Below are 27,028 nucleotides of genomic sequence, written 5' to 3'. Positions count from 1 at the left end.
ATTCTGAGCATGCCTAGATTTTTAACCGATGGACGTGCCTACAAACGATCGGTTTTGTTCTATCGGTTAGGTATCCATCGGTTAAATTTAAAACAAGATTGCTTTTTTTAACCTATGGATAAATAACCGATGGGGCCCACACACGATCGGTTTGGTTCAATAAAAACGGTCCATCAGACCGTTCTCATCGGTTTGACCGATCGTTTGTACGCGGCATGATGCCCTTACTAAACGGTCTTTGAACAGGACTTTATCTGAACAGCAGAGATCTCTTCAGTGATTACACACTACCAGGACTTTATCCAATTAGCAGGGATCTCTTCAGTGAATACATACTACCAGGCAAGCTCATCTCCACCAGTTTTTGTGGACGTTTTTATATATTTTCTTAGATTTTTTAATATATTTTGCACATTCAGTAGTTTATTGTTTTGCATATGTGACCATATGGTTTTTATCACGTGTTATTTTAAGTTGGATTTGTTAATTGTGTTTCACTTTAGAAGGTTGATTTTAGCGAAACTTCACATATTTGTTAAATTTTTTCCCAGTGTCAGCGCACATTTTTTGTTCGTCTAGTTCCTCGACAAGCCTAACAAGAACTCGACGAGGAAAACGATGTGTTTCGCCCGCCGAGTTCCTCGGTCGTGTGTGCGAGGCCATACACATGACCGGTTTTCCCGACAGGAAAACTCCCAGGAGAGCTTTTGGCCAGGAAAACTGGACGTGTGTATGCTTCCTCACAGTTTTCCCATCAGGAAAACATCTGGGAATCCTGGCGGGAAAATAGAGAACCTGCTCTCTATTTTCCCGTTGGGATTCCCGTAATTTTTTTTTCCGCCAGATCTACTACTTACCTTCGGGAAATACTGCAAGGCAGTGCCGATGGAGCATACACACGGCCAGGATTCCCGCCCAAAGCTCAATGGCAGTTTTCCTGCCGGGGTCTCGGCTTTCCCCTCTGTTTTCCCTGTGGACTTTTTACTGCCGAGAAAACCGAGCGTGTGTACAGGGCTTTAGACTCCAGTTGTGCATGTGATTTGAAGGTTAATGCTAGAGGATGCAAAGGACTGGGACTGCTCATACAGAGTCTCAGATTCGCTGTCTGTCCCATCTACCTCCAGCAAAGGTTGCTGGTAATGGATTAGTGCTTGAGAATCTGTCATCCTTTATCCTTTTTGCTGTTTTGGAGTATCCTGGACCCTCATCCCTCTCTCCTGTTTAATTTTCTTGTAATTTTAGCAACAACCTGTGGGTTTCTTTTAATTATACAATATAAGTGCTGCTTTTACTGACATAAGTAGCAGCCCCCAAATACTTTATTTCTTTTCAGAAAAAATACTTTCTTTTCATTTTCTTCGTAAATCAGAGCTATAGCCCTGATATACAGGTGGAAAAAAATTGGGCCAGTGGCACACCAATTTGACTAAACCGTTTGTGACCCCCGACATAATTTTAGGGAAAAAAAGTATATAAAACATTGGCACTACACACTACATCAGGCCCTAACATAGGTCTTCTATTGTATCTCATTATCATTCCAACACCATTCACTGCTCAAGCCCTGAAGAGGGGTAGGGATGGGGGGCTTTCCACTAAAATGTCTTGGAAGCAATTTATGCCAATTTATGCCACTATAAATTTTAAAAGGACTTTAAGCAATATGAAGTTTATATTGTTGTCTGTGTTCCCAATATAGAGATTCGCCCTCTCTATTTGATCTATTAACCATTGTCGTTGAGAGTGAAAGTAGAGGGAAACAGGGGTGTCACTAGGGTTGGTGTCACCCGGTGTGGTAAAACAGGGTATCACCCCCCCATCCCCCTCCACCAACTATAGTCACCCCTCAATACAGACCCCCTCCTTCAGTACAGACCCCCTTCCAAGTATTGCCCCCCTCAGTACAGACCTTCCCTCCACAAAGTATAGTCCCCCTCAGTATAGACCCCCCCAATTAGTACAGACCCCACTCCCTCAGTATAGATCCCCCACTAAGTATAAACCCCCTCCATCAGTACAGACCCCCTCAGTACAAACTACCCCCTCCCCATCAGTACAGAGCCTTCCCCCAGGACAAACACACCCCCCTCCATTAGTACAGAACCCTCCCCCAGGACAAACTACCCCCTCCATCAGTATAGCTCTTGCCCAGGACAAACCAGCCCCTCCATCAGTACAGCCCCCCCAGGACAAACCACCCCGCATCAGTACAGCACCCCAGGAAAAAACACCCCTCCATCTTAACCCCCCCAGGACAAACCACCCCCTTGGCCAGTTCAGCCAATGTCAGCATGTCATCAAGGACTGGAGACGCAAAAGCATTAAGGCTATGTTCACACTGATTCGACATGAAAGTCACACGACTTACGATCCGACTTTCGACTTCATGTCCAACTTCCATGCAAATTCAGTGAATGGGATCCAATTTTGAGATGATTGCGACTTGTCCTTTGACCAATCAACACAATTCCTGTGCTTCTGGTTTGGATGAAAACCTCATGCCAAATTTATATATATATAAAACGCATTGCCCCGATCCATGCCAGGTCCTTTGAGTCTAGTATTGATCTTCGGAGGGGCCCACACCAAAATGTAAAACAAAAGGGTGTGGCCCCCCAAAATCCAAACCAGACCCTTATCTGAGCATGCAGCCAGGCAGGTCAGGAAAGGGGGGATGAGGATAGGCCCCCCTTCTGGACCATACCAGACCAGATGCCCTCAACATGGGGGTGGATGCAATTTGTTTGAATTTAACCCTTCAGTTGTGTTGTGTTTATGGTTATACTCGAACATGAACATTCTTCCCAACGTAACTCGTCTGGCAGGTTTCAGTCTATTGGTGTTATAAAAAAAATGCTTGACGATAAACTGGGTCTGACAAAGTCATATTATATAGCGGCAGGCGACAGAAGTCACGGCAAGATTTCTACCACAAAACAAAGTAGAAAAAGATTACATTTTAAAGCCGGGTAATCGCAAGAAAAATAATAAATTACTAAATATTGACCTCCACCAGAACCAAGAAGAACCAAGAAGGTAAGTGAATCTCTTCCTTTCCTCTACGTTCTTTAGATGTGAGCTGTCTTGTGTCATACAATATCTGATTGCTTGTTTGAGTGTTTTCAATGTAACTGCCATTGACATGAAAAACATTTTTTTACAATTTCCATTTTCAGTTTGTTAAAATGCAGATCCCAAATCAACAAACTAATTATCAACATGTAAAATAAGTAATCATATTAAACCCTCAGAATTTTTTTTAGTTTAACTCATTGGGCACAATAAAATAAGCATCCCTCATTAAACTATGGCCGGAATCTGTTTCAGTTCTGCATAGTAACCAATCGGCTTCCAGGTTTTATTGTCAAAGCTTAATTGAACAAGCTGAAGTTAGAAGATGATTGGTTACTATGCGCAGAAGCACCAGTTTTAGTAAATCTCCCCCATTTGTTAAAATTCTTTCCCTAGAACATACAGTTTTCAGCTGGCTCCTGCTCTTTATTTATTATATCACTTGAAGGAAATACAAACTAATAAGTATATGTTTAACATACTTGAGTTTACTGGTATCCCAAAAGGGGTGAACAAAAACTGGGGGAAAGGGCAGAAACAAACTGCAAACTAATTAAATGCTTTAGCAAGTCGGTCGGATTATGGCATCCGGGAAGTTTTTCTTTTAAATTTTGCATAGAGTTGATCTACAAATCATGGGGCCCCATAGCAAAATTTGAATAGGGCCCCCCTGCTAAGTGTCAAATGTCATTGAGTTTAATGCAAAGTATACCTAATGAAGGATAGAAGAGCCTTTGGCATAGTCCGACTACTAGGGAGCTTAGGATAAAAGTTTTAAATGTAGTAATAATAATAATAGTAAACATATTAAAGGGTCACTAAAGGAAAACATTTTTTTTGCTGAAATGACTGTTTACAGGGTATAGAGACATAAAAGTTAACTGATTCCTTTTAAAAATGATTACAAATGGATACAAAATCAATCATATAATGTTCCTGTAGGTTAGTTTCACTTTTAAACTGGTTTCATGTTTATGTGAAGTAAAGAGACACACAGAACAAAAACAAACAAATCCAGGGCAGTGTTTTGTTTTTAAAATGAATCTGATTGGTTCTGTTAAGTTTTAGACACACAGTAATGACAGCTTAGACCACAGTGAAAAGCTCCCAGTACCATGGTTATAAGGAAAGAGACAACCAGGAAGTGTGGAGATCAGAGCAGAATTACAGCCACTTCAAAGCAAAAACGAACAATAAGGACATGAAACCAGTACTGCAGTAAGGTAAAGGAAGCTATTTAGCTAAAAAAAAAAATGCCTTTAGTGATCCTTTAATATAATGATATTTTATAATATGACAAAACCATTAATGCTCTTAAAGGGGTGGTTCCCCCTAAAACAAATTTCTAACAATACATTCGTAAGACCCGTTACACTGCGGGTAGGCTGGCTTTTGTTTTGTTTTTTTAGTACATACCTCGATACTGCCGTTTCGTCCCTTGGCGGTGGGCGTTCCTAGTTGATTGACGTTCCTCCGACGGGCACATACGTGACGTCACGACTTTCCGAAAGAAGCCGAACGTCGCTGCGCAGGCGCCGTATAGAGCCGACTCTATACGGCGCCTGCGCAATGACGTTCGGCTTCTGTCGGAAAGTCGTGACGCGCAGTATGCGCCCGTCGGAGGAACGTCAATCAACTAGGAACGCCCACCGCCAAGGGACGAAACGGCGATATCGAGGTATGTACTAAAAAAACAAAACAAAAGCCAGCCTACCCGCAGTGTAACGGGTCTTACGAATGTATTGTTAGAAATTTGTTTTAGGGGGAACCACCCCTTTAAACACAATCATAACCCTAATGCCCTGTACACACGATCGGTTTGTCTGATGAAAACGGTCCGATGGACCAATTTCATCGGACGAACCGATCGTGTGTGGGCCCCCATCATTTTTTTCCCATCGGTGAAAAAAAATAGAACCTGTTTTAAAATTTTCTGATTTTTAAAAAACCGATAGAAAAAAACGATCGTCTGTGGGGAAATCCATCGGTCAAAATGCTCAGAATCAAGCCGACGCATGCTCGGAAGCATTGAACTTCATTTTTCTCTGCACGTCGTTGTGTTTTACGTCACCGCGTTGGACACGATCAGATTTTTAACTGATGGTGTGTAGGCAAGACTGATGAAAGTCAGCTTCATCGGATATCTGATGAAAAAATCCATCGGTCCGTTTTCATCGGATGAACCGATTGTGTGTACAGGGCATAACATAAACTCTCTTGACTACCTGGGAATTTTCGTCGCTCCGAGAATTTTTTTTTGGGGCGATCTCTTGTCTTTTATTTTACATTATTCCTTTTGGTGTTTGTAGTCTACCCCAACATAGTACACATACTATTTAAAGAGGTCAAGTCTTTAATTTAGCAGTAAATTTTGATACATATATTTTTATTTTCTTCCATTCAATATTTTACAATTAAAAAAAAATGCATTTTCTTGTAGTTTTTCCCAACACAATGTTAAAGTAACCTGGTCACCCCCATATGTTTAAATAAATAAACTATATTGACAAAGTCTGCTGCTCACAATATCACATTAGTGCAAGTATTTTGTAATGTAGTGGAAAGGTGAAGTTCAAAGTAAATGTTTACGATTTACTTTGGAGGGTTTTAGACACCTTTCAATTCTACATTGTGCCACACACAGTAGAAAATAAAAATGTTTTCTTAAATATTTTTGCTTAATATTAAAATGAGATTTGTTTGGGTTGATGAGGACACAAGTTAACATGGCGGCGACATTTTCAGAGGTTTGTAGTTGCAGAAAATGACATTCTGTTTGCTTAATGCAATGAAAAAAAAACTTTGTTTTTCAGCATGTTCCAACTTCCTCATTAAAACGACGTTGCCCACACACCATTGTTTTAAAAAAATTATCTAGCAAAGCGCGGTGACGTACAACACGTACGACGGCACTATAAAGGGGAAGTTCCATTCGCCTTTGGTCTGCTTTAGCTGATTCCGTGTTAGTAAAAGACGATTTGCGCTTTTTTGTCTGTTACAGCGTGATGAATGTGCTTACTCCATTATGAACGGTAGTTTTACCAGAACGAGCGCTCCCGTCTCATAATTTGCTTCTGAGCATGCGCGGGTTTTTAACATTGTTTAAGCCCACACACGATCATTTTTTACAACCCGAAAAACGACATAGTTTAAAACGACGTTAAAAAATGCAGCATGTTCAAATATTTTTTTTGTCATTTTTCAGAACCTGAAAAATTATGTGAAGCCCACACACGATCATTTAAAATGACATTTTTTTAAAACAACGTTTTTTTCATGTCGAAAAATGATCTTGTGTACGCGGCATAAGTGAACATTGGAAGCTTGCCCAGTGAATGCAAATGTCATCCAGATCATTGTTGGGACCTGGAGATGGGGAGGGATTTTTTTTTTTGGGCTATTTATTTATTGTATTATTTTTAATGTATTATTTTATATACTGATATACTGTGTGTTTATGTGTGTGTATATGTGTTTATACTATTTACACTTTTCTGTGAAGCAGTTAAAATAAAGTATGCCAATATCAAGGGCAAGGCAACAGGAGAGCTGTCAGTATATTCAGACCATTATGCCGCATACAGACGGTCGTTTTTTGTGATGAAAAAAAATGACGTTTTTGAAAACGTCATTTAAAATGATAGTGTGTGGGGAAAATGTCGTTTTATGTCTTCAGAAAAACGACCAAAAAAAAATTCGAACATGCTCGAATGTGTCAATGAATATGATAGTGTGTGGGCAAAACAACGTTTTTAAACCCGCACATGCCCAGAAGCAAGTTTTGAGACGGGAGGTAAAACTACCATTCATAATGGAGTAAGCACATTCGTCACGCTGTAACAGACAAAAAAGCACGAATCATCTTTTACTAACAAGTAACCAGCTAAAAGCAGCCTCAAGGCGAATAGAACTTCCCCTTTAGAGTGCCGTTACTTTGTTCATCATTTTTCAAAATGATGGTGTGTATGCTACATCGTTTTTGAAAATGAAGTTTCAAAAATATCGTTTTTTTTCATCACTTTACAAGATAAAAGGAGACAATACAATTACCATACAATTCAGAGTGCCCTGCTCCCATGGGCTTACAATCTAAAACAGAGGGTCAATTGATATGTTATATTAAGGGGTAAATGGTTGACTCCACGTAAGCCTACTCTCTGTACATTGCTATATATGTGAAGGAGTTGGATTATGCCCTGAAGAAGCACATTGCGAAACATGTTGGCTTCCTGCATTATCAGGTATTTTATTTCATACATCAAGCATCAACTCATGGTCTATGTAATATGACTGTGCTATTTTAATGTTACTATTGAATACATTTATATTTTACATTTATATTTTCTTAAGAAATTTGTTTTGTGTGCTCACCTTAACAACAGACACAGTGGGGCAGATCCACAAAGAAATTACGCCGGCGTATCTCTTGATACGCAGCGTAATTTCAAATTTTGCGCGTCGTATCTTTGTTTTTGTATCCACAAAACAAGATACAACGGCATCTCGGCTAGATCCGACAGGCGTACGTCTTAGTACGGCGTCGGATCTAAGCTGCAATTTTTCGGCGGCCGCTAGGTGGAGTTCCCGTCGAATTCCGCGTCGAGTATGCAAATTAGCTATTTACGGCGATCCACAAACCTACGTCCGGCCGGCGCAATTTTTTACGTTGTTTGCATTCGGCTTTTTCCGGCGTATAGTTAAAGCTGCTATTATGAGGCGTACTCAATGTTAAGTATGGCCGTCGTTCCCGCGTAAAATTTAGAATTTTTTACGTTGTTTGCGTAAGTCATTCGCGAATAGGAATTTGCGTAGAATGACATCACCGCCGTAAGCATTGGCTGGTTGCGGTTTAATTTCGAGCATGCGCACTGGGATACCCCCACGGACGGCGCATGCGCAGTTAAAAAAAAACGTTGTTTACGTCGGGTCACGACGTATTTACATAAAACACGCCCTCATTAAATCCATTTGAATTTAGCGTCCTTACGCCGCCAGAGATACACTACGCCGCCGTAACTTACGGCGCAAATTCTTTGAGGATTCAAAATAAAATAAATAACTTACGGCGGCGTAGTGTATCTTAGATACGCTGCGCCCGGTGCAAAGGTACGTGGATCTGCCCCAGTATCTCCAATTAAAGTCCCACCACTCTTGAAAGTGCTTAGTCTCTCTTCTTTTTTCTCTTTTTATATCCGTACATTGCTATATATTGTATGCCACCCATAGTTGGGAAGTCAAATAGGTTAAACTGGCCATACATTATTAGATTTTCATTTGAATATTCCTACAGAACATTGTTTCTTTCCATCACTGTTTTCAATCAATGTTTTCTGAGGCTTCAGTAATCAGCTTGATCTTCAAACCCTACAGGTGACTCTCTATGTTCTTTAAAAGGAATCCGAAGAAATGCCTGGGAGCCAACATTAATTCATGAAGTCTCTAGGAATTTGCCCACTGTACACTGTAATTGCAAACTCTTCCCGCAGCCTAGAGGATGACAGAAGAGGTGGTGTAAGGTGCCCATTGTCTCCAAGGTGAACCGTTTGTCTAAGAGTGACTGAGATCTCGTTGTTGGGTGGAACACGCGGTCAACGCATCTATGGGATTGAACTGTTCAAAGATTTAAAAGGGTTTTGCGCTTTGAGAGTCAACATGGACACATGGAAAAAGAGGTAGGAGGAAAGTCCACGTGAGATCAATTTCTGTCAACAACAAAGGTTTTTTTTGTTTTTTTTCATTCAATCAACATAACATAGGATTCCATCTACCTCATTATTAGGAAAGGTTCTAGGCTATGGGGTAGATTCAGAGAGAAGATACGACGGCGTATGTCCAGATACGCCATTGTATCTCTGAGTCCGGCCGGTCGTATCTATGCGCCTGATTCATAGAATCAGTTACGCATAGATTTCCCTAAGATCCGACCGGCGTAATTGTTTTACACCGTCGTATCTTAGGCTGCATATTTACGCTGGCCGCTAGGTGGCGCTTCCATAGATTTATGCAAGGAATATGCAAATGAGCTAGATACGCCGATTCAGAAACGTACATCCGGCCGGCGCATTTTTTTTAGTCGTTTACGTTAGGCTTTTTTCGGCGTATAGTTACCCCTGCTATATGAGGCGTATCCTATGTTAAGTGTGGCCGTCGTTCCCGTGTCGAGTTTTGAAAATTTTACGTTGTTTGCGTAAGTCGTTCGCGAATAGGGCTGGAAGTAATTTACGTTCACGTCGAAAGCAATGACGATTTGCGGCGGAATTTCGAGCATGCGCACTGGGATTTTTTCACGAACGTGCATGCGCCGTTCGTAAAAAACTTCAAATACACGGGGTCACAGTTAATATACATAAAACACGCCCCCATCATCCACATTTGAATTAGGCCGACACAGATCCGTTACGCCGCCGTAACTAAGGGCGCAAGTTGTTTCTGAATACAGAACTTGCGCCCTAAATTACGGCGGCGTAACGTATCTGATATACGTTACGCCGGGCGGACAGATAGACCATTCTATCTGAATCTACCCCTATATTGCTATATTCTTTATTTTCTAAATGTGCAAGTTGCTTGGCAGTTGTGCTGTACCTCAGGAACATGACCTAAGATAATACTGCCTGTGGCAACCGTTTTTTGCTGCCTCATCCCCCAAAAAACATTCAAAAGCCTTTACAATCTCTGCTATTCTGTACCCTATGAATACTCTGGATGTAACTTCAATTTTGCTGCCCTCATTTGGCTGCTAGGATGCTGGGCATGCTGGCACTGAGTGGATGTGCATCCTTGGTTGCTAGGAAGCTGGTGGCTCAGCCTCATGGATTTCTAGTATTCAGGGGGTTGGGCCATACAGCATCAATGGTTGTTATGGTGCAGATAGCCGCCTGCACCATAACAACCAATAATGCTCCAGGATTCTAGCAACCAGCTTAGTAATGCTGCCCTAATTCTGAAGACCACTGAAGTCAATAATGTCAGAATTTAGGTGTTCATCTTGCATTTTCTGCTGATAAATGACCGACTCCCAGCTGTAGTAATATCAATGAGTATTCCCGGTTACATCATTAACCAAATTTTGGTCAATGATCTATATTACCGCAGCCAGGATACTAAACTACTCCTATACTTACTACCCTGTTAGTGGTGGATATCTGGTCACCCCCCCCTATGAATGAAGCTTCTAGGTTCCAGCATAAACCCCCCACGTACCGGCCTCTCCTTTTTGGGACAAGGCCCTTGCCCTTCAACAATTGGACAAGAGGTACTTTGTAAGGGGGTATTCTTTTTTAAATAAATATCACCTTTTGAACTTCATTTGACTCTGGGAAATCCTGGGTGATATTATTAACCATTAAAGGTCACTTTATAAAAACCAATGGGTTTCCCAAGGTCAGCGACTTCCCAAGTAAGTGACAGTACACATTTATTAAGAAAAAAAATGGTGAAAAATTGTATTGGTATCCCCTAATAAGCAAATCAGACTATAAACCTGGCATATAGCTTGTGTTTCCAGGAAAGGGAGGCAGCGGGCATGTGTTTCCCCTTCCTGTACCATACCAGGCCTCATGTCTTTCAATTTTTGTGGGGTACTTTGCACCATAATTCACCCCACCTCATTTTTGGGGCACATGGCAATGGGGATGGCCATTGTCCCTGAACCATGAAATAAGGGTATTTTGCAAGGAAGGGGGGCTTTGCTGCTCCCCTTCCAAAAGGTACCCCTCCAAGTTTTATATGACATTAGGCCTGGTGTTGTTGAGGAAGATGGCGCTGCACTCTCGCTGCCCTCCCTTTCCTGGCCACTTGGGCTGCATGCCTGGATAAGGGCCTGGTTGGAATATTACATTGCAGCGACTTTTTGCCCACTTTTTTGCAAATTGAAGGTTAAAAAAACAGGATTCTGACTGTCTAGACTCCATAGTCAATGAGCCTGTCTCTGCGCAGACTCACCACATTGTTTAATTTAGCCTTGTGGCAAATAAACTGCTCAACTGCACAAGCTCCTGCCTATTTACATGCAGCATCTTAATACCTCTCTCAGGTGAGGGCCTGGTCAGATCGCCAAGGTCCAAGTAGACACTCTCCTAGTGCCTGATCATACATGCTGCTTCTGCAGCAGCTTGTCCCTAGGGGAGGGGGCCCTGAACTATAGCCAGTCACTTGATTAAGGGGGCTGTGTACATCTACACAATCAGGATCCTGCTTTCCAGTAAAATTTGGACCCAATCCAGGTGTTACCAGTCTGACTGGGGTAGAGGTGGCAGGAAAGAGGCAGCTTGACTGTGGGAAGGACATAGCTGGGAAAATAGCAGCTACATGGGGAAGAGGTGGCTGTGAGCGGAGAAGCTCGACAGAGCAAATATGGTAAGGAAAAGAGCTACTTGACTGGGTAGAGGGGGCCAGGGGAGTAGTGGCTTGATGGGGGAAAAGTGGTCAGGAGAGTACTGACTTGACAGAAGAGAGGTGGGCAGGAGAGTTGGGGCTTGACAGGGCACAAAATGGCTGGGAGAGTAGTGGCTTGACAGTGGTTAGGTAACCAGCAGGGTGGAGACTTGATGGGGGTAAGGTGGCTTGGAGAGAACCGACTCAATAGGGAAGAGGGGGCCAGGAGAGCAGCAAATTGACAGGGCAGAGGTGACCAGGAAAGTAGGGGCTTGACATTGCAGAGGTGGAAGGTAGAGTAGTAGCTTGATGGGAGAGAGGTGGCTAGGAGAGTAGTGGCTTGACAGGGCAGAGGGGGCCATAAGAATAGCAGCTTTATGGAAGAGAGTAGTAGGTTGATGGGACAGGGGTGGCCGTGAAAGTATCTGCTTGATGGGTGAGAGGTGGCCAGGAGAGTAATAACGTGCAAATGGTGGACTAAGCAAACCTGCAAACTGTTTGTTTATATAAGGGCAAATCCCGATCTGTCAGCACTAAATACTAAGTCAGTGACTTTGTTTAGGCAACAGCTTTTGCTTATATATAGATAACCCTGTGATGACAACAGAACCTGAAAATATATAATTAAGACTGTGCTCCAGATCTTGCCCAAGGGTTTACAGTTAAGGTAAGCCTGAAGCAATTAGAATTTCCCAGCTATGGAACAAATAAAGCAATACGTAATAGAGAACACCAGCTCCTGATGAGGTCACATGTAGATGAAACGCGTAGGGAGGGCTTCCGTTGACATCACTTCTACTTCCTGGAACACATGTTGGAATGCAAATCGGTGTTACCAATTTCATTTTTTTTTTTTTGGCTTCAGTTTACATTATTGATATAAATCCATGCTAAATTATAACAGGCATCAATAATAAAAGTACTACACTATCAGAGGCTTCCCCATTCTCTCTCAGTGCTTGAGATACTGGGCATTATTGGGTATCTTTAAAGGGACAAAGGCATTTTACAGACTTTAAAGGCAAAGGACCCAGTGGCTGAACCTTAAGCTGACCAAGGACCACCAACTATTTAACAAATACCACACTAGCAGAAAAGCACTATTTGACTTATTTCTTCATTAAGTCAACAACATCTGATAAATGTGGTGTGTATGCTTAAAGGCACGGAGGAAAGAGTATACCTTTGATGGGTCACAATGCACGTTTTGCTATTTGGACTAATTTTATGCACAGAACACTTTTTTCATGTGGATTAGGTTGTGAATTTATTAATACACAATAATTTATTGTAATGTATAGTACCCATGAACGCTATCTTAATTGGTGGACAGTATATGTATGGTGCATGGGTGTACCCCTTTATAAAGGTGGGAGGTGAAGAGGAACAGGTAATACGACCACCCAGGTAATGCAGGAAGACCTTCAGTAACCCTCGGATCTGTGAGAGACCAAATGAGACATGGGAAACAGGCTTGAGTGTGTTTATAAAATCTCTGACTTTTATTGAGTACAACAGTGGCTTATATGCAGAAGAAAGAAGGGAGGGCTGTGTTTTAATGCATGTGTTTCTAAAAGTTATACAAAAGCAGTCATTTCTTATCATGATTTAAACTGCTGACTTAGTTAACAAGAACTAGCTGATGACTTTGCTCACACAACAGGCTGCTCCGTGAATCAGCTTAACCACAGTGACTCACAGGGTGTGTTTCTATGCAAACTGTTAGTTAAGCTAGTTATGTCAAAACACATACATTCAAAAGTCAGTTATTTATACATTCTATTACAATCCCCTCTTAAAGTCATGAACATGACTTTCTCTCCATGGTAACATAATTTGTTTTCTTATCATGGTACATACTAAGGTAGGCTTTATTAGCAGCAGCGGGGTCAGGGGGTCAGGTAGCTCTAGCAATGATACACATTACAAGTTTGAAACATGTATAATAGTCATAGCAATGTCTTTCAGCCATGAAAATATTGCTCCAAATCCCAAATTCCCACTAAAACTGAGCTGCAGCACGCTGGCCAAGACCATAAAGCAGGACAGGTTCCACTCAGAACAGGCCTCGCCATGGTCGGCCGAAAAAGTTGAGTGCACATGCTCAGTGTCCTATCCAGAGGTTAACGGGGCGGGGGTCAGCCTGTCAGAGCTCAGACCATACGCTGCATGCTGCATTAAATTGGTCTGCATGGCTGTTGTTCCAGAAGGAAGCCTCTTCTAAAGACGATGCACAAGAAAGCCTGCTTCAGTTGGCTGAAGACAAGCCGACTAAAGACATGGATTACTGGAATTATGTCCTGTGGTCTGATGAGACCAAGATAAACGTATTTGGTTCAGATGGTGTCAAGCGTGTGCATGAGTGCTGCCGGCACTGGGGAGCTACAGTTCATTGAGGGAACCATGAATGCCAACATGTACTGTGACATACTGAAGCAGAGCATGATCCCCTCCCTTTGGAGAATGGGCCGCAGGGCAGTATTCCAGCATGATAGCGACCCCAAACACACCACAAGATGACCACTGTCTTGCTAAATAAGCTGAGGGTAAAGGTGATGAACTGGCCAAGCATGTCTCCAGGCCTAAACCCTTATAAGCATCTGTGGGGCATCCTCAAACGGAATGTAGAGGAGCGCAAGGTCTCTAACATATACCAGCTGCGTAATGTTGTCATGGAGGAGTGGAAGAGGACTCCAGTGACAACCTGTGAAGCTCTGGTGAACTCCATGCCCAAGAGGGTTAAGGCAGTGCTGGAAAATAATGGTGGCTACACAAAATATTGACACTTTGGTCCCAATTTGGACATTTTCACTTAGGGGTGTACTCACTTTTGTTGCCAGCGGTTTAGACATGAATGTGTGTTGAATTATTTTGAGGGGACAGCAAATTTACACTGTTATACAAGCTGTACACTCACTACTTTACATTGTAGCAAAGTGTCATGTCTTCAGTGTTGAAGTCACAGTCACATGAAAAGATATAAAATATTTACAAAAATGTGAGGGGTGTGCTCACTTTTGTAAGATTCTGTATATCCCATAGTTTGTATCCCATAGTTTGTAGATGCTATAATTTTTGCACAAACCAATCAATATACGCTGCATGGGATTTTTTTTTACAAAAAATATGTAGAAGAAAATAGATTTTTTATATTTTTTTATTATATATGTTTAATAGCTGAAACTATATGTTTAATAGCTGAAACTTAAATATATATATATATATATATATATATATATATATATATATATATATATATATTTTTTTTAATTGTCAGTCTTCTTTTGTTTACAGCACAAAAAAACATGTGCAATTGTCAGTTAAAGTAATGCAGTGCTGTATAGCAAACAATGGCCTGGTCATGAAGGGGGGTAAATCTTCAGGCGGTCAAGTGGATATAGGTGTTAAATAGCATTTCTTGAGCCCTAAAAGTTATTATAAGGGTTCCTCTAGGGGAAAAAAAAAGTTGAGACTGAAACTTCTGAAATATTATAACCCAATAAAAATATTATCTGCTACAATTTCTTACATTTCCTTTCTATTCTCTTTACTATACTAATGACTTTTCTGCGACCATATGCATCCTGTGAACACAAATAATGCAATCTGTTCCTGCAGTATTCAGGAGCTGCCCCTCCTTAAATATGCACAGAGGAATCGCACCAAGGCTCTCAAGAAGCTGCTGGCTTTGGAGACCACTGACCCACTGCAAAGAGGTAAGTACTTCATCCTGGTTATTTGGTAAGACCAGTAATAGATCCACAATAATCAACACTATATACCTACATAGTATCTAGTATCCTCCTAAGCTGGTCATAGAATTTTGATCCAGACAGTGCCTTGAAACAGTATTCATACCCCTTAAAATTTTCCACATTTTGTCATGTGTAGCAAGGTCTCCAGCCTCCTTCAGTCTAATGAGAACCACAAGGGCCAGAAATAGCTGACATCCTTCTGTATGTAGTGAGTTGTGACGCTGTTTTTCTTAAGTTTTCTATTGCCGGAATTGTTTTGTTTACATTTCAGCTGTCAGTGGGGAAGTCCGCTGACAGCTGATGAGCCATAGGTTGTTAAGGATGCAGCGGCTGGCATTCCCGGCCAGCTGATTAACAACCAGCTATTCTTCACACAGAATTTGAATCGGTTGATCGTTTTTCTACCCATCTGAATTCTAATTGTTCTGAAAATTTGGAATTCATTAGAAAACTAAAAAATTAAATGAATTTGAAAGAATTTCAACTAAATTCATTACTATTCGTTACTATTTAATTCGGAGGTTTGGATACATCGGAATCGCAGAATAACCAAACATTTGTCCGAATTTGGATTCGGACCAAAACAAATTGCACATGTCTACTGAATTCCAAGTATGATCTTAAGGAGAATGTCCAGCCCCCCCCAGGAAAAATGTTAAGTTAGCAACTACAAATACTGTAGCTGCTGACTTTTAATATTAGGACACTTACCTGTCCAGGGTTCCCGCAATGCCGGCATCACAGCCGATTTTTGGATCGGGTGCTGGCGCTGCCATTCCTGTTATGGGAAACCAGCAGTGGAGCCTTTCGGCTGCGCAGCTGGATCCCTACTGTGCACTTTCTAATTGGCCCGGTGGTGAAGGAAGGAGGGAGGGCCAAACTTTAGAGGGACGCCGTCGCGGCTCCGTCTCCACAAGTGGGAAAGGCTGACATGTCAAAAACATGTACCCGTTTCCCCCTCCCCCTTTAAAGGTGCCAAATGTGGCACCGGAGGGGGGGTGGAAACAGATAAGCGGAAGTTCTACCTTTGAGTGGAACTCTGCTTTAATTGTATATTTACTTTGGTCCAATATACGGTATGTCATATATTAGGGGCCACTGGGCAGCTGAATATCACTGTAGTGGCTGGCCTACTGCAGTAATTGAACACACTTCCAGATCCTGTGCCAAACATGCAAAATTGATTTTGGGTTGACATTAAAATAAGGAAATAAAGCATACACGGTAAATAAAGGTGAACTTTAACAGCTTTTACACTCATTTTTTTTCACCCAAGAATATGCTGGGTCAGTTCAAGTTTCCCATATATATACCGATAATTATAGACCGAAATGAGACGAGAAAAAAAATATGCAATGTTTATGTTAATGTTAATGCTAATAAGCTCTTATGCCACGTACACACGATCGGAAATTCCGACAAGAAAAGTCCAATGTGAGCGGAAATTCCGACCGTGTGTATGCTCCATCGGACTTTTGCTGTCGGTATTTCCGCCAACAAAAGATTGAGAGCTGGTTCTCTATTTTTCCAATGGAAAAGGTTCCTATCTGAAATCAAATGCTCAGAATCAAGCAGAAGAGCCGAAATGCCTATTGAACTTCATTGATCTTGGCTCGTCGTACGTGTTGTATGTCACCGCGTTCTTGACGGTCGGAATTTCCGACACGATTTGTGTGACCGTGTGACACAAGTTTGAGCCAACATTCCATCAGGAAAAATCCACGGTTTTCTTGTCGGAATTTCCGAACGTGTGTACGTGGCATTAGAGCTTAGAAAACCTGTTCCATTGCATGTTACAGTATATGTCAATATGGCTATGACATTGTCTCACAATGATGGACTTTCTACTAGGAGCCGTTGGAGAGACTGCGCTACATCTCGCTGTGCTCCACGATAACCTGAAGTCTGTGAACATTCTGCTGGAACATACGCCAGAGCTAGTCAACCAGTGCATGACCTCTGACCTTTACAAAGGTAATTAAAGGAACCATTACTGGCGCATTTAAGTCAAAAAATGTATTCATTGTCATTGGTCACATTTAGTTGGGCTTTACATTACAGATCAGATCTAGTTGAATATGAATAACCACTACAAGCTATACCTTGACTTGGATGTATGAGAAGCTTTGCAGATGCCTGATAAGATGTAATGTATTCATAGTATTGTATTGTATTATGGAAGCAAGTGTGGATAGGTGCATAATGTGGACATTTTATCTTCTAAAATGGTGGGCTGGGTCAAAAATCCTTACCCTAGTTTAAAAAAAGCCCCAAAGTTGTACTCTCCCTTTATGCTTTTCAACGCTGCACTTTGTATCCCCTTCCAGTCTTGACCACAAATTCTCTCCTGGCATCACGCTTTCCACCCTCTACAAGTCTCCATCTCCTTCCTAGTTTAAGATATAACATAGAGAGAGGTGTAGAGTCCTGGATAGTGGCATGGCAGTACAATAAAGAGGCAAGTACTGAGTGTGGGTATTTTTTAGGCCCCTGTGGGAGTTCCAGGGCCTGTATCTTTAAAATGCAGACTAATTCATATGGGCTTCCCCACTGGAGGAAGTCAATATTGTGGATCTTTGTGTGGTAAGCTAAGAAGCTGAAATACTCTAAAATAGAGGAAACCCGGGAGTGGGTATTGTACCCAACCATCCATGTCTGAACCATGAAGTAATGGACTATAATGCCTGTTGCACATGTAAAAACAATAAAAAAGACTGAGCCCTGTGATTCCAGTGGCCTATACCTGGGTAACAAAAAGCAAGTATGGACACTGGCTTACGCAGGAGACTGGTGGTGGTTGGGAGAAGGAGTGGCAGTTGTGACGGGTCTCCTGTCCGAATCAGGTCTGTGGAAAATCCATTACCTTGAAGTGTCTGAATAAGTTTGGTATTCATCCTCTGACAGACCCAGCTTGGAGCCACTGTACCAGGGAGCCCAACAACCTTTTTGCATGGTAATCATGTAGACCCCATGCTAAAGACCTTCTAGCCATACACATGGAGACAGAGCCCAGGGAAGGTTTCCAATCTACGTGTCCTTGATTTAGACACACTTAAAGGGGTTGTAAAGGTTTGTTTTTTATTTTCTAAATAGGTTCCTTTAAGCTAGTGCATTGTTGGTTCACTTACCTTTTCCTTCGATTTCCCGTCTAGATGTTTGTTTTCTTTGTTTTCTTTGTCTGAATTTCTCACTTCCTGTTCCTCCTCAGTAAGGTGTTCAGTAAGCTGTACTAAATGACTTTCCACCGCTTGGATGATGATGTAAAGCTTACTGAGAAGAAACAGGAAGTGAGAAATTCAAACAAAGAAAAAAAACATTTAGAAGGGAAATTGAAGGAAAAGGTAAGTGAACCAACAATGCACAAGCTTAAAGGAACCTATTTAGAAAATAAAAGACGAACCTTTACAACCCCTTTAATGCTAAGATCAAAGACACTATGGTGGCCACTGGGGTGGCCCATGAACATCTTGCTATGGGGCCCCATTATCTGTAGTTACACCCCTGTACTTAACATATTTCTGGGAAAAGAAGTGAGGAAAAAAATTTACACTGGGGGACACATAGCTAAATTATCTATGGTTTAACTCTTCCCCACTCTCTTCAAACCTAGGAAAAATCCACCCAATACTCATTGGCAGGTCTGAAAAATATGATATTGGTTCTTTTGTTTTCACAGTTTTCTCCTTTCTTGTGTCTTGGCAGGTCAGACAGCGCTGCACATTGCTGTAATGCGTCAGAATCTGGCAATTGTGCAAGAGCTGATCCGAAATGGTGCCAGTGTGTCTATTCCACGGGCAGTCGGAACGTACTTCCAGTTTAAACCCAACTCCTTCTATTATGGTGAGTGAGGGTATGCTTTCCCTTTTTTTCTACCCCTAAATAAGGTTTCACTTATAGATAGATTGAGGGCCTAAAAAGTAGATAAACCCCAGCAATTCAATTATTTTATTTTCTCCCTTTTGGTCTAGTAAGTAAATCATTAAAAATGATTTGTTATATTTGTATCCCTGTAGCAGCTTTAAAAATGAGCACCTGAAGCCTATTGAAGAATCGGCTCGGGTGAGGACATTGCTGGATCCCTGGACAGGTAAGACCCCATTCACACCTACGTGACAAAACGTCCGACGCCGGACGCTCGTGCCGCTGGAGGGGAGAATTCCGATTGCTGTCTATGAGATGGTTCACATCTCATAGATGCCGTACGCCTGCCGCCTGAAAAAAAGTCCCGGACCCTTTTTTTCAGGCGGCATTGGCGTTCACCCATACAAAGCAATGGGAAGGCTTTGTTAAAAAAAAAAAAGTTACACATTTGCGGCAAAATACGCCGCATACGCGGCGTATCTTGTCGCGGAGGTGTGAATGCAGCCTAAGTGTCCCTATAAAAAGTCAGCAGCTACAGTATTTGTAGCTGCTGAATTCTATTTTTTTTTTTTTTTTGTGGGGACACGGTAGTTCCTCTTTAAAGTGGTTGTAAACCCTATAAAAAAAAAAAAAAAACTCTGCAAGACAAAGGCATAATGAGCTAGTATGCATATCAGTATGAATTTCCTCACATCGAAGCCCCTGCAGGTGATAACAAGGTGCTGGAAATAAATTTTCACTTGATTGTAAAAGGTGAGCATAGTCATGACTTTGATGATATTGAGCTGCCAAGCCAGTCTAGAGCACCTGCTGTCTTTTTTCTACACCCCAGTTCCTATGTTTTCTTTCATAAAACATTGAAACAAGGTTATGCGACTCAACTATGCACAAAAACATAGGAACTGGGGTGCAGAAAAATGGCTCTGGACTGATGAGTCAAAATGTGGCCCCCTTTAAGAGAGGTGCATGATATCAATGTACGGGAGGCCGACGACTGGTGGTTAATTTGCTAGATTCAACCACATGGAAGCACACGCAGCTCCAAGCCAGTTTACACACACTATTCACAGGTCAACAATGGGGCTAATTCATTCCCCATTCACATATTTTACTGGAAGCTTTGTCATCACTTTTTGGATTTTTTGTCCTTATTTGGGTTTAATTACACATTCACCCCCTCATGTAGTCCCCTCATGGAAACACTTAGGCCTTGTACACACAGTCAGACCAAACCGATGTGACTGGTCCGTCAGACCGTTTTCATCGGTTCACCTCTGAAGTGGCCGTACGGCCTGATATGTGTACACACAGTCAGTCCAAAATCCGATCGGGTCAAAATGCGGTGACGTCAAACACACGACGTGCTGAATAAAACGAAGTTCAATGCTTCCAAGCATGCGTCGACTTGATTCTGAGCATGTGCGGGTTTTGAACCGATGCTTTTCTGTACTAACCATCGATTTGGTCCGATGGGGCAGCGGTCCAACGGTTCGATTTTGAAGCATGTTTTAAAATTTTGGACCGAAGGAAAACAGACCGATGGCCTATAAACACGGTCGGTTTGGTCCGATGAAACTGAACTTCGGTTCATTCTCATCGGTTTGGTCCGACCGTGTGTACAAGGCCTTAGAGATATTATCACATCTTCACTAATCAATCTTTAGTTTTGACACATTCCCTACAAGATACTCTACACATCATGTGCACACATACTACACTGGATCATACTATGACCACCCTACCGACCTTTGGATGCTCACCTCAGTCCCTGGAGGATCTCCCTGTCTCAACCCCGGGGAAGACACCATACCCGATATCCCCACTTTCCTGTGCAGATACTGCGCCTAGCAGTAAGGCCATGCAGTAAGTCACCCATTTTGTTAGGATATATGACTCTCTACCTGCCCCCCCCCCTTCCTTAGAGGGCATTTTTTAATAATATCTATTTCCCCTTTCTAGTATATTACATCATTAAACTCCTGATAAATGACTGTAATGACAAGAAATGCCTCGAGTGCCACTAGATGTCAAGAGATACTTGGTCTTATTATGAATTTTTATTTTATTATATACATGTATCATATCTATTTATCAATTGTATTGCATGCTTTGATCAGCATATCTTTTGCCGCGTACACACGATCATATTTCAGCATGAAAAAAACGTTGTTTTTGAAAAACTTCATTTAAAATGATCGTGTGTGGGCTACACATCATTTTTCAGGCTCTGAAAAACGACCACATTTTTTTTCGAACATGCTGCATTTTTTAACGTTGTTTTAAACAATGTCGTTTTTCGGGTTGTAAAAAATGATCGTGTGTGGGCTAAAACGACGTAAGAAACCCGCGCATGCCCAGTAGCAAGCTATGAGACGGGAAGCGCTCGTTCTGGTAAAACTACCGTTCATAATGGAGTAAGCACATTCATCACGCTGTAACAGACAGAAAAGCGTGAATCGTCTTTTACTAACAAGGAATCAGCTAAAGCAGCCCCAAGGCGAATGGAACTTCCCCTTTATAGTGCCGTCGTTAGTGTAATGCCGCGTACACACGATCATTTTTCAGCATGTCCAAAAAACGACATTTTCCCAACTTCATCATTAAAACCAACGTTGCCTACACACCATCATTTAAAAAAAATGATCTAGCAAAGCGCGGTGACGTACACCACGTACGACGGCACTATAAAGGGGAAGTTCCATTTGCCTTTGGGCTGCTTTAGCTGATTCCGTGTTAGTAAAAGACGATTCACGCTTTTCTGTCTGTTACAGCGTGATGAATGTGCTTACTCCATTATGAATGGTAGTTTTACCAGAACGAGCGCTCCCGTCCCATAACTTGCTTCTGAGCATGTGCAGGTTTTTTTCGTCGTTTTAGCCCACACACGATCATTTTTTACAACCCGAAGAAACAACATCGTTTCAAACGACATTAAAAAATGCAGCATGTTCGAATTTTTTTTTGTCGTTTTTCAGAACCTGAAAAAATATGTGTAGCCCACACACGATCATTTTAAATTACGTTTTTGAAAAACGTAATTTTTTTCATGACGAAAAATGATCGTGTGTACGCGGCATAAGTCATGTGACTACCAATTTATTTGATAAATTGTCCTTTTCAAGAGTTTGGTATGAATTTAGTCTGCAACAATAAATCATGTACTGACATTTTCATTTTTGTATTGATCTTGTTCCTAATTTGACATGGCGGGCCTCACTCAAAGTCCCACAATTTCTCCTTTTCTATAACCCATATAGGGATGGAGGTCCGCCATGTGTAATAAGCGAGTGTGCCAGGTCACATCCAATTCACTGTATGGTAAATCTTATGTGAGACATGTGTGATTGGGTTGACATATACACCTCAATAAACCCCATAATATTCTAATGGCCAGATTCAGAAACAGTTACGCCGGCGTATCAGTCGATACGCCGTCATAACTCTGAATCTACGCCGTCGTAAATTTAAGCGTATTCTGGAAACCAGATACGCTTAAATTAGGCTAAGATACGAGCGGCGTAAGTCTCCTACGCCGTCGTATCTTAGGGTGCATATTTACGCTGGCCGCTAGGTGGCGTTTCCGTTGAGTTCGGCGTAGAATATGCAAATGACTAGACACGCTGATTCACGAATGTACGTGCGCCCGTCGCAGTAAAGATACGCCGTTTACGTAAGGCGTTTTCCGGCGTAAAGTTATTCCAACAAATAGCTGTCCTAGTCAATGTTATGTATGGCCATCGTTCCCGCGTCGAAATTTGAAATGTTTGCGTCGTTTGCGTAAGTCGTCCATGAATGGGGCTGGACGTAATTTACATTCACGTCAAAACCAATACGTCCTTGCGGCGTACTTTGGAGCAATGCACACTGGGATATGTACACGGACGGCGCATGCACCGTTTGTAAAAAATGTCAATCACGTCGGGTCACCACCCATTTACATAAAACACGCCCCCTCATCCTAATTTGAATTAGGCGCGCTTACCCAGGCCCCATTTACGTTACGCCGCCGTAACTTAGGAGGCAAGTGCTTTGTGAATACAGCACTTGCCTCTCTGACTTACGGCGGCGTAGCGTAAATACGATACGCTACGCCGCCGCAAAGATACACACAGGTACCTGAATCTAGCTAAAAGTGTCAAAAGTTAATAGTTCTTTATTTTTTTGGACAGGAGAACACATTCTTTCCTTTGCTGCCTGTGTGGGGAATGCAGAATTGGTCCGATTATTACTACAACATGGAGCCGATGCTGAGGCCAAAGATTCCCATGGTGAGGTTTATTACTCTGCTGCACAAATTATTTTTTTCTATAACTGCTTATATGTCTTTCTGTTCTTGGATCCTTATCCTCTCGAGTCTCATGTGCTGTTCTAAAATGGCATCAGAAATCAGCAGTTCTCTCTGGTCCCAACTGGGTCATAGGCTAGAACCGCTGGCTGTCAGTGACAACCAGCATCCAACTCTAGGAGATGGAGAGGTGAGATATGATGTCATGATCTCCACCTCATCCAATCAGAAAAGGCTTTGTATTCATTGAAAAAATTCAAAGTGTTCTTTGAATGGCACCCATGATACATGGGTGACTTCCTGTATGGCAGCAGGGCAGCTGCTCAGCATGAGACCTGGAATCCAGGGTACATTGTTAAGCCATGAGCAGAGTATTGCCCCTGATGACACCACTAAAATACCTTGGCCAGGTGACTCCCTGGCGTCACACAAAGGATAAACACGTACACACAGATGAGATAAATGTTTAACTTGTGTAACAGAAATGGCAAAACAGGCAAAAGAGAACACTTGGCTGAGTCTTTCAAATGGCAAAACCCCAAAGGAAAAGGCAATATAACACAATACAGTACAACTTTAAGCCACTCTCACCCATCCTGCAGGACTGAAGATTCGAATGTGAGCTCCCAAACCAAGAAATCTTCCACAAGTAGGCAATTAGGATGAGAAAAAGTCAGGATTTAACTCTCAGGAATGTTGGCAAGTAAATTCTTGGTAGATACCCCAAGCAAATGGCAAAACACCAACGGAAAAGGCAATATAACACAATACAGTACAACTTTAAGCCACTCTCACCCATCCTGCTGAACCTGTCCAGGGGGTCACACACCCCCGCTAACCCCCTCACAATATATATATATATATATATATATATATATATATATATATATATATATATATATATATATATAATATTGTACAGGACGCCGTGGCTGGGTCCTGGAAGGACGTTACATTTCCTCTATGTTTGGACTGTGGTCGCTTTAAGGCAGTGTTTCTCAATTCCAGTCCTCAGGCCCCCCCAACAGGTCAGGTTTTCAGGATTTCCATTATTTTGCACAGGTGATTTGATCAGTTTCACTGCCTTAGTAATCACCACAGCCTTTTCATCTGAGGGAAATCCTGAAAACCTGACCTGTTGGGGGGGCCTGAGGACTGGAATTGAGAAACACTGCTTTAAGGGAACGGAAAGGGTTAACGCACTTGTCCAAGGATGTGGCTTAAAGCAAGACAGGAAGTTGCAGGTGAGAGTGAAGGAGTGTAGTAGAGACTATGCATGATAATGGTGGACAGGGAAAAGCTGTGAAAGCTGTGAAAAGCTGTGGAAGCCTGCTACCTGAGAACTTACCTGCAAGGACTGTTTAACTGCGATAGCAGTTCTGAGCTCTACGAGTCGGTGAGACTGATTATTTATTTTGGTTTTGCTGCTGTGAAGCCATTTGTGTTTAATAAACCTTAGTTTTGATTTAAAAGCCTGTGTCCTGCGATCAAGCTGGTCCCCCGAACTTTACAATATACTGTATATAGATAGATAGACAAACATATATATGTGCCTGCTGGTGCTCTCCATCCTCTTAAACTTTATATATTTATAGCCCATAAATTTTGTACCACTCTCAGGTCTCTGATTTTTTTTTTCTCTCCTCCTGCAGGAAACACCATCCTCCATATTCTGGCACTACAACCCAACAAAATGTCTGCCTGTCAGATGTACAACCTTATCCTGGGCCATCACAAGGAGAAGTTTGGGCCCGGTTTAGAGGAGATCACCAACAATGATGGGCTAACCCCCCTGAAGATGGCGGCGGTAGAAGGTAACACCGTGGTATGTACACGGAAGGATCCTGCAGAGTGGAGATAATCATTGTTATTGTATTATGGGGTCACGTAGCAAAGGTTAAAATGGGTAAGTGTATGGTGAGTGCATGATCATCGGTCAACAGCAAAGTTGCAATTGTCTGTGATTGCAAGCCAGGGTCCCAAACATAAATATTGGGGTCTGCCTTCACTCTCACGCTGAGATGGAAGTTAGACATGTGCATTTGTTTTCATCCGAATGCAGTTTCGTACGAATTTCGGGTATTTTCGTTATCGTTTTAACAAACCAAAACGACTGCGCAGTATCTGAAAGCTGAAAGATCCGACATAAAAAAATGCTTTATTTTATTTTTCGTTGTTACAACAGTTTCATATAGATAGGAGATTCGACATGACGCTGACAATAGCAATCTGTGTCTATCGAATCTGCGGTCGAATGTGCCTAACCTTAACTCTATTAGTTTGATATTATTCTACATAGAGAGGAAAGATTTGACATAGAGAGAAAAGATTCAACATTATAGAGACAGTGTTGGGGTAGACCATTCGACAACGAAGATTCAACGAAGCAGCGAAAAACATACAAATGTCGAATTTGTCATTAAAGGCTTATGGTGTCTGTCGAAAGTTCTAAGAAGATTCGACAAGCAGCTAAACTGTACGACGCCGCAATCGTACATTTCCGGTCAAATGCTCAGCCCATAGGCTATAGAAGAATTCGAATGTTGTTTGACTAGTAATAATAATTTATAAATATAATTATTACTAGTCATACAACATTAGAATTCTACTATAGCTTGTAGGCAGAACATTACACTGGAAATGTACAATTGCGGCGTCGTACAGTTTAGCTGCTCCATCGAATCTTCTTAGAACATTCGACAGACACCATAAGCCTTCAATAAGATTCAACCTTAATTAATTCGGATTTTCGGACGAATGCATGTTTTTAACGAGACAAAATAAATAAAAACAAAATTCGGGCATAACTAAATACATGTATTTTTCTGACGAAAACAAAATTCCGAAACAAAATATTTCAGTGTGCACATGTCTAATGGAAGTACAGAATGCCCTCATCCACCCACAGAAGGCTGCTATTTGAGGAAGGAGCATAATCCTCCATCCAGCAGCTATCCGGCCCTACTCTTTGTGACAAGAGTGATGCTGTAGTCCCCTCCCTCTCAGCATACAAAGAAAGGAGTGGCTGAAGCGCCCAGTGTGTGTCCCCCCCCCCATCTGTCAACACTGCACCCAGGGCACATGCCCCTAATGCCACCCCTCCTTGTCCCGGTCTTGCCACTCGATACAGTTATAACCCTTTTTCAGTTTTAGAAAAACCCTTTAAGTGCTCTGACTATAGTAAGGTTAAGGGTAATTGGTTGGCATGAGTGACTTTGTTTTGAACATTTAGTGCATTTTGCATTGCTTTATTGAACTACTTAAAATTGGTCTCCCTAGATGTTCCAGCACATTGTACAGACGAGGAGACAACTGCAGTGGAAATTTGGTCAGATTAGTTGCTATCTTTATGACCTGATGGAGATCGATGTTTGGGGGGATCCCAAGTCTGTATTGGATCTGGTGATCTCTGCAAAAAAAAGAGAGGTGTGTATGGAAATATTTGTGCATTTATGAACCACCCCATTCTGGAAGGGGTTTTAGTCTTCCCCTACTCTACTATTATTGCTTATTGCTTGTATAGCGTAGAATCACCCGAAGGTATCGAAACGCTTCCAGACCTTAACAATTCACAACAGGACCGAGTGTTACAGGCATAAATTAACATAGTAACAATATAAAATATGTACCACAATTAAAATCAAATAATAAAACAACAATATAACTAAAGGAAAGTATT

At 41.8% G+C, this 27,028-nt stretch overlaps 1 protein-coding gene across 1 annotated transcript in view; it reads left to right on the top strand.

The window, feature by feature from the left end:
* Window positions 1-2,809: 2,809 nt before the first annotated feature.
* Window positions 2,810-27,028, top strand: part of LOC120946903 (transient receptor potential cation channel subfamily V member 6-like) — a 78,138-nt gene continuing 53,919 nt past the window's right edge. Inside the window, exons 1-8 of the mRNA XM_040361725.1 lie at window positions 2,810-3,036; window positions 8,443-8,744; window positions 15,067-15,164; window positions 17,055-17,177; window positions 18,906-19,043; window positions 23,234-23,332; window positions 25,002-25,174; window positions 26,629-26,775. Of these exons, the coding sequence (XP_040217659.1) occupies window positions 8,725-8,744; window positions 15,067-15,164; window positions 17,055-17,177; window positions 18,906-19,043; window positions 23,234-23,332; window positions 25,002-25,174; window positions 26,629-26,775 (798 nt within the window). The 5' untranslated portion in view covers window positions 2,810-3,036; window positions 8,443-8,724. The remainder of the gene's footprint in view (window positions 3,037-8,442; window positions 8,745-15,066; window positions 15,165-17,054; window positions 17,178-18,905; window positions 19,044-23,233; window positions 23,333-25,001; window positions 25,175-26,628; window positions 26,776-27,028) is intronic.

The sequence above is a fragment of the Rana temporaria genome, chromosome 8 (assembly GCF_905171775.1).
Source record: "Rana temporaria chromosome 8, aRanTem1.1, whole genome shotgun sequence".
Classification (NCBI taxonomy): domain Eukaryota; kingdom Metazoa; phylum Chordata; class Amphibia; order Anura; family Ranidae; genus Rana; species Rana temporaria.
This window is presented reverse-complemented; position numbering and strand designations above follow the sequence as displayed.